Source organism: Odontesthes bonariensis, chromosome 6, assembly GCF_027942865.1.
Source record: "Odontesthes bonariensis isolate fOdoBon6 chromosome 6, fOdoBon6.hap1, whole genome shotgun sequence".
Taxonomy (NCBI): Eukaryota; Metazoa; Chordata; class Actinopteri; order Atheriniformes; family Atherinopsidae; genus Odontesthes; species Odontesthes bonariensis.
Genome location: NC_134511.1, coordinates 36,171,324 through 36,180,006, shown reverse-complemented (window position 1 = coordinate 36,180,006; position 8,683 = coordinate 36,171,324). Strand labels below are relative to the sequence as shown.

The following is an 8,683-nucleotide window of genomic DNA, read 5'->3' as shown; positions in this document are numbered from 1 at the left end:
CCAATACTCGTATTTGAATGACACCTGTGGAAAACGTTTAGCCGTAAAATTGATTTGCATTTGGCGTATAATTTGCGCATGCGTGACACAAATTAACGTCTGAAATCCAAAGTTGGATACTTACCCAGTTTAGAATGTATTCTTCAAGTTGTCAGACCTATATATGAGACAGTGTGGACATGTGGAAATGACGCTCGGTTAAGCTGGTCGCAATTACATATAGTCTTTATTTTATTTCGGTTGTATTTTGAACTGAACTATCTTGTTTCGGTTGTGTCTTTGGTCACGTGATTCACCGCTCAAATCACCTGATTTGATGTTGCTATTAAGGAAAAATGGCTGCTCATCTGTCGTACGGTAGAGTCAATTTAAACATATTAAGAGAAGCGGCACGCAAAGAGCTTCGAGAGTTTTTGGACAAATGTGCAGGAAGCAAGGTAGGAAATCAACATATCAGTGGCCGAAACAGCAACAGCTAAGACACTGTATGGGAAAGCTAATCTTGTCTCCTCAGCTTTAACGTTGTCATGAAGATGCCAGTCTCAACGAAATGGAACATTTAAACAGTACAGATATAACAATGTAGTCACTGGCCTTCCTGCGTGTTATTTTAACTGTTCCTCACTTTAAGTAAGTAACGTTTCAAGTCTGGCTACATAATGTTTTGTGTTGTTGCTCTTTAGGCCATAGTTTGGGATGAGTATCTGACTGGGCCATTTGGACTGATAGCTCAGTACTCTTTACTTAAGGTAAGCGCTTTCTCTGCAAAATATACATAGAGATAATTATTAATCTAACAGACAAGGCTAAGTTCAGAAATCAAATCGGAGGTCTCCTAGCAATAATGTCTAATGTAACCTACTCTTATTCACTGCTCCTGTTGGATGTGTTTTTTCAGGAACATGAAGTTGAAAAGATGTTTACCCTCAAGAGTGGCAGACTCCCCTCTGCCGATGTCAAAAATATCATCTTCTTCGTGCGGCCCAGACTGGAGCTTATGGACATCATTGCTGAGAATGTGTTAAGGTGTGTATCTCTGTCCACATTGTCAGCAATGGTAGAAAATAAATATTTCTCTCACATTGCAAATATGGTCACGGTATGTAACATTGGTGTCCTGGTTTGTGCTCCTTTCAGCGAAGATAAGGTTCATCCACCGCGGGACTTCCATATTTTGTTTGTGCCTCGGCGGAGCATGCTGTGTGAACAGCGGTTGAAGGAGCAGGGCGTGCTGGGCTCTTTTATCAACATTGATGAGTACATCCTGGACCTGATTCCTTATGATGGTGACCTGCTCTCCATGGAGTATGACAGTGCTTTCAGGGTGTGTTCAAGCATTAGATCCCAAATGTACACTAGCTATCCTTCTCGTGCCATTAAAACAGTTCTGAGTTGTCAGAGCATGGACACTGGGCCTTTGGGGATATCCTGTGGAATATGTTCTGAATTAAAGGTTTCAGATATATTCAGATGGATAGATGCAGTCTGTAATTGTCATATGAGCTTAACTCAACTCATTTTTGTATCATTCAGGAATGCTACCTGGAAAATGACCAAACAAGCCTGTACCATACAGCCAAAGGCCTCATGACATTACAGGCACTTTATGGTACCATCCCGCAAATATATGGGAAAGGAGACAGTGCACGAGTGAGTATTTTGTATTTGATCATCTGTACAGTATCAAAGCAGATCGCGCATAGACAAAAGCTGGGTAAATCTGTTGTTTTGACAAAGACTCTCTCTGCTTCTCAGCACGTTGCCAATATGATGTTGCGGATGAAGAGGGAGTTTGCTGGTACTCAGAATCAGATTCTGCCCGTGTTTGATACTCTTCTCCTCCTGGACCGTAATGTTGACCTACTCACCCCTCTGGCCACACAGCTCACCTACGAGGGTCTCATTGACGAGATTTATGGGATGAATAACGGTCAGAATACACCATTTTCTGTATTACTGTCACTGATAACAACATATTCTCTCTGACTGTTTTTCCAAGCAATAAAATGATGCAGTATGCTCTTGTTTTCACATGTATTTTAGATATTAATCATTTTGTGTTCTTACAATGAAGATTGAATTCTCCATGAAGTTTTTCATCTAACAATTAAAGTCCTGTTGTTCGCACACATCTGATTTCCATACATTTTTTTTTTTTGTGTATTAAGTCCATATTGTTAAACCCCCAATCCTGTTTTTGTTTTCTGTGCTTTACAGGATATGTCAAGCTACCTCCTGAGAAGTTTGCGCAGAAGAAGCAAGGTGAAGCCAGTAAAGATTTACCCACGGAGCCCAAGAAGTTGCAGCTCAATTCAGCAGAAGAACTGTATGCGGAAATCCGGGACAAAAATTTCAATGCTGTTGGTGCAGCACTCAGCAAAAAAGCCAAAATCATATCAGCTGCCTTCGAGGTTGGTCTTGCCTCAACCCTACCCAGCTACGATCGCTAATGTTTTAAAATGCAATCCCAGTACTTTTTCAGTGAGCTCCGGTTGATTGGTTAGAGAAATCCCAGCTGATGGGATCTGATTGTAATCTCTGTGACATTTTACTGCAAAGGTTGTAACAGAAATCTATGAGGTTAAGAAGAGAAAGTGCTAATTGATCAGGCAGAATACTCAACGAGATAAAACATTTTTCTGCCCTCCCATCAGATCAGAGCGCTCGGCTTTATTCATTAAAATATTTACGATTTATAAAGGGAAATGAAATAAACAATGACATTTCTTATAATTGAAGAAAACATTTTTGCTAGAGAAAGACATAACTTATTGAGTGTATAGTTTTTGTGATTTATTTTTATTTGAATCAGTTTATTCTGAGTTGTGCTTTATTGATAAAATCAAGGATGAAATTATTTGTGGTAAATATTTGTCATTTGGTGGGGTGTTGCTCTGCCATATTCTTGCCTGTTTGAAGTGACCCTTTATTGCAATTTTGTTTTATGGTGTTGCTGTAAAAAAAAAAAAAAAAATGCAATTAAACTGACCTGTTTTGTCTTTCAGGAACGCCATAATGCTAAAACGGTGGGAGAGATAAAGCAGTTTGTGTCCCAGTTGCCTCACATGCAGGCAGCGCGAAGCTCGCTGGCTAATCACACATCTGTTGCCGAGCTGATTAAGGACATAACGAGTATGTAGAAAACTCCCTGATTTTTCCCTCAAACCGAATAACTGTTTTTCTGTTTACACATCTCTCATAACATTTTGTGGAAATACAAAGTTGATTTAAAATAAAAAAAAACTGTTGTTGTCCACTAGCTCAGTGTGAAGTCTGTAGTTGAAATATAAATCGGCCCAAAAACAAAAATGTCAATGTTGCATCAGCTATTGAGCAGTTTAAAACAGGGTTACATGCAATACACGACCCATTAAAGACTGCAGAATGTATCTCAGCACTGTATATTAAATGTGTCCTCTTTCATTTGTGAAAGTGTGATCAAAACTAATGTCTCCTCTAATGTTTCAGCGTCTGAGGCCTTCTTTGACAACCTGACAGTGGAGCAGGAGTTTATGACGGGTGTCGACACAGACAAGGTATTTCTCATCACCGATGGTTTCTCCAGCTCTTAGCTTTTATCGGCGTTGTCCTCAAACTTCGAGGTTTCACTTGATTTGAGTAAAGCTCGCCGTAATCCCAAAATAACTTCACTACGCAGGTGAACACTTACATCGAAGACTGCATTGCCCAGAAGGATCCACTGATCAAGATTCTGCGTTTGGTGTGTATGCAGTCAGTCTGCAACAATGGCCTCAAGCAGAAGGTGTTGGACTACTACAAGAGGGAGGTACTCCAGGTAGAGTGAACATTGCTGGGAATTGTTACGTTTATGAGCATTGTTCACTTATGCTGAAAGAAGTATTAAATCTCACTTTTTTTTTTTTTTAACACTGCCTTTTTGTTTCTTTGTCTTTGTGAAGACCTATGGCTATGAACACATACTAACACTGAACAACCTGGAGAAGGCAGGTCTTTTGAAGCTGCAAACAGGCTCAAGGAACAACTACCCCACTATTAGAAAAACCCTTAAACTGTGGATGGAGGACGCCAATGAGCAGGTATGCGATTAGTGAAGGAAGAAAGAATCTTGAGGGTTGAACAATTGTATTTTTATTTTTCTGTTAATTTCCACAGAACCCCAATGACATCTCCTACGTGTACAGCGGCTACGCTCCACTAAGCATCCGACTGACTCAGGTGTTGGCGAGGCCTGGGTGGCGTAGCATCGAAGAGGTGCTGAAGATGCTTCCAGGTCCACATTTTGAGGAGAGACAACAGCTTCCATCTGGACTTCACAAGAAACGTAAGGATCTGTGAAAACTAAAGGCCTGTACTACAAAGCAGGTTCAACATATTCCAAGTATCGTTTGGTTATTTGGCTAAAAAAAAAAAAAAAACTCAATCACATAAAATGGCATCAAGTTGCTGATTATCAACTCTGTATGTCAACCAAGGTTTTACAAGTCTGAATAGGTGTGGATTGATGTATTGAGGTATCTAAAGTTGGTAAAGACCATCTGAAGCTGGTGCACAACAGAACTACAAGGACATATTATAGTTTTGTGATCCTTCCAAATCTTAAAAGGTTTACAATCTATGAAGTAATATGTCAAAAACAGTTAGGTAAGTATTTCCCTCTGCTGCAATATCTCTTGTGATTATCACACCATATCTATTTTTTTTCGCCTAATTTTTATGTGCATTGATTAGCTTTGGAGGCTGTGCTTACTCATGAATGTGTGCCGTCCATCACAAGTTACCGTGGCGATCCAATCGGATAAGAAGCAAACTGCCTTTTTTTTTTTTTTTTTTTTTTTTCCCACACTAAACCCAGAGTTGAACATGAGGTTACTACTCCGAGACAGTAATCCTGCTTCGTACTGCGGGCCCTAAGATTGCTGTTTATCCTGCTGCTCTCTGCAGAAGAAAAACAATCGCCTGTCTGCCTTGTGGAGATAAGACACGGGCTTTGTTGCAGTGAAGGCAAATGCTGAACAATGGCAGACTGATGGCTGACAGCTGACAATGCAACAGAACCACTGTCAGTGTTTGTTTTCTCTGTGTGTTCTTGTTCAGAGGGCTGAATAAGAACATGATTTGGGAGTGACAACCAGTGTTTTCCACCATCAGTTTATTTTGGCAGTTGTGAAGAATAAATTTAATTAAACACTTTTTAAATGAGCTCATTCAAACTGTGAGTTTGGGCGTTAGACAGTTGACTTGTTGCTACATGTCTGCCTTGCACTGGTTTGTAGAGGTGATAATAGAGGACTTTCATCCTGGGGGAGGATGCAGCTAAACACGTATTTTAACCGAAGGGCCTTTGCAATCTTTAACAGTCAGATGTTTTTTTTTTTATTTAGTTAGTTTGTTTTTCCTGATTGACAGCAGAAATTTGAATGACCATGTCAAAATGATTCCCTTTTATTGTTAAAATGTGTTTGCTGATACTGTTTTACAGGCCAACAGGGGGAAAATCGAACAACGCTGGTGTTCTTCCTCGGCGGAGTGACGTATGCAGAAATAGCTGCTCTCCGTTTCCTCTCGCAAATGGAAGACAGCGGGATGGAGTACATTATAGCCACTACAAAACTCATCAATGGCACAACTTGGATCAAATCCCTCATGGACAGACCTGAGTCACAGATGCCCTGATTCACCTGCATGCACAGCTGGCAACATCAAACACCCATCCATCAGAGACCCTCGGCTGCGGTTTTTACGTCCACATCAGGTGTTTTATTGATGTTTGTGATGGTTAAATAGCAACAGGCTCTTTGGAGGGTGCCATCTGGAGTTAGGTTTTTTTTTTTTTTTCCCAACAAAGGTGTGTTACAGGCAGTGTCTACTGACCAGGACCCATTTTGTGGATCTTTTTGGCCATTCAACTTGTGATACCATTATCCACAGTGTTACTAGTGATCTACTCTTGGCACCTTTGGTTAGAATATTAATTTGGATTAATTCTACAGTCTGTTGTTTGTCCTTTGCCTATCCATTGTTATTTGCCCATTACTGCTTTACAATGGAGATACTGTACATATGTATGTATTAATAAAACCTTTGAGATATTTGAAAGGACTTCATGCATCAATATATTATTAAAAGATGCACTTTGATTTGCATTTTAAAAACTTTTGTTGCTTTTTTTATTATGTTGCCTTTACTGTGGTTAAAAATAGGTAAATAAAATGGTAATCAACTAAAATTAGTCTTGTGTTACTTGGTCACGTGATAAGCCTTTCTGCCTGTTGTTTAGTGGTTAATTTTTGGAAAGTCAGGGACAGCAGTGTATATGTCAGCAGTGGCCAAGCTCTCTGAAGGAGCAATTAGCACAGTAACAGGCCTCCTGATCAGCCGATAATGGCCCTGTGCTGTCTGGAGAGCTCAGCCCTGGCAGCCCGTGATTTGACAGCGCAGGACACTGATTTAATTAGGAAGCCATTTGCTCCATGTTCCGGTAGAGGATAACTGTGCTGCAGGAGAGTGTTTGATCTTTGTATCAGTCAATACTTTCTCTATGCCTGACATTGTATACACGGGGAGACCTGCTGACAGATATTTTTGGTAAATCCTAGAAGGATCAATGTTAATTTCCTCTATGTTGACTGGCTAGAAATCTTTGAATCTGCTTTGAATTTTATGTTTGTTTTTTCTAAATGCCCAAAAATCTTGCACCTCTTTTTCTTTGAGGAGCAGGTGCGCCAAAGACTTAAAATTGCCATTAGATCAGTCCCAGGAGATTTAGATCCTTGTGATCAGTTTTTGCTTTTGGCTCCTCCTCTGCAATAAGTGCTTGAAACGCCCAACGCTGCACACACCAACTTGGACTTCACGGCTGGAGGCACGGAAGTCCACCCTCTGATCAGCTCTTGTCCACCTCCAACAACATCAAGGTAGGAATGTTTTTCAAATTTTCTTTTGTTCTACAGAAAATACATCTTGAACTTGTTCAGTACTTACAAAATATGAAAATGTTGTTTATTAATTTATTTCAGGACTATGTGAGTACTGACCACAGGACACTTACTCCTTTGTTTTAATTTTTGAAACTGTTCAAATAAGCTTAGCAGTGACTTTTGTAGCACGACAAATAGCTCCATATCGGTCAACTTTTGCATGTTTTAATAACAATGACTGAGAGCAGAAAGCATTGTGAACTGTGATGAACATTTTTGTGACTGTGCACAAGAAAGCAGATCAATTCAGAACCCATTTAGCGCCATTTAGGAATAAATTATTAACAGCAGTCTAAGTTCACTTAGCCTGTACGAGAGAAAGGATAAATTCTTTAGCACAAACATTTGATGTGAAATGCACCAAGAGAAATTATGGAAATATTCATCCCATTGATTTGAAATATTTCCATCTTGATCATAGTGTTCTTTATTTGCTTACTTGGAGTATTCTACTTTGTCCTGTGCGTGTGTAATGAACTTCCTGACCATCCTCGTCTCTCGAACATGAAAACGGCTTTCTAACCTCTTGCACTGAAATCCGACAGGTGCTTGTTTTTAGAATGGGTCGAAGTGAGGACATGGGACACCTGATTCAGCCTGGTCAAAGGCAGAAGACACAGCATGAGCATTTGGATGTGGAGCCTCTGTTCATCCGCTTCCTTCGGACATTCAAGGAAATCCTCAAATTTGTTCTCTTCAGTTACACGGTGCTGTTCGGTGCTTTGCTTCTCGCCAGGTGGACCACTTATTTTATGGTGGGAAAGTAAAATGAAAATTACATCTGGAGAGTGAGCCTGTTCTTTGACTTTAAGAGCTCCAGTTCAGACAGATCTTGAGATTTAAGGTCTATGCAGTTCCTATGAACGAACAGTATAAGGCCAAGAGGATACGTCATGTAAATTTCCCTTTAGAGCTCAAGGCTTTCGTGTGCTTTTCTCTTTCTTTTTTTTTACTCTAAAGAGGTTATTTTGAATAATTCTTCAGTTGAATTCCTCTAAAACAAGCCAGTTTGTATCTCGTGTTTGTTGAGACTGTGATTACATATGTAATTTAGAATCTGTGCATTGCAACTTGACCCCAAAGAAGCTGATTAAACTTTTTTGTGTTCTGTAACAAACAATGCTTTATATTCTTAATAGATACAAGTTTATCAAATGTTACTTTGAAAAGTTACTTGTTACAGGGTTGGAAATATTTTTTTGGTAAACTGATAAAGTGGAAATTTGATTGTTTCTCCTGTATGCACCACCAAAGCACACAATAGCATTTAATACTTCAGGCAACACCTCCATTTTTATATAATTTTGAGGCCCTGAAAGATTGTTTTAATACGTTATTCAATACTTCTTAACAGTGTCCTTGAAGTTACAATTGTTACAATGCCAACCAAGTGCTGCGATGTCCTTGCCTCAGATCTGGTTTGGAATCTCTGTTACATGACTTTTGCTGGTGATATCACATCGCATACCACCAGCAAATATTAAAGTAAACACATCCATCCATTTTCCATATTTATCCAATACGGGATAGCAGTGGGCCTATTCCAGCTGCCATCGAGCCAGTGGCACGGTAAATCCTTGACAGGTTGCCAGTCCATCACAGGGCTAACACAGAGGCAAACAACCACACACACTCACACTCACGACTACAGGCAATTTAGGATCTCCAAATAACTTGACATGCCTGTTTTTGGATGATGGAAAGAAAACCAGAAAGCGTTTGCA

At 39.8% G+C, this 8,683-nt stretch overlaps 1 protein-coding gene across 1 annotated transcript; it reads left to right on the top strand.

Moving 5' to 3' along the window:
• The first annotated feature begins 316 nt into the window (after positions 1 to 316).
• On the top strand, positions 317 to 6,187 carry vps33a (VPS33A core subunit of CORVET and HOPS complexes). The gene is made up of 13 exons (XM_075469118.1): positions 317 to 437; positions 684 to 749; positions 899 to 1,026; positions 1,138 to 1,324; positions 1,534 to 1,650; positions 1,756 to 1,930; positions 2,218 to 2,411; positions 3,006 to 3,132; positions 3,469 to 3,536; positions 3,659 to 3,796; positions 3,921 to 4,058; positions 4,135 to 4,303; positions 5,462 to 6,187. Exons 1-13 carry the CDS (start codon positions 336 to 338, stop codon positions 5,653 to 5,655), a joined length of 1,803 nt encoding a protein of 600 aa, XP_075325233.1. The 5' UTR covers positions 317 to 335; the 3' UTR covers positions 5,656 to 6,187.
• Positions 6,188 to 8,683: the final 2,496 nt, after the last annotated feature.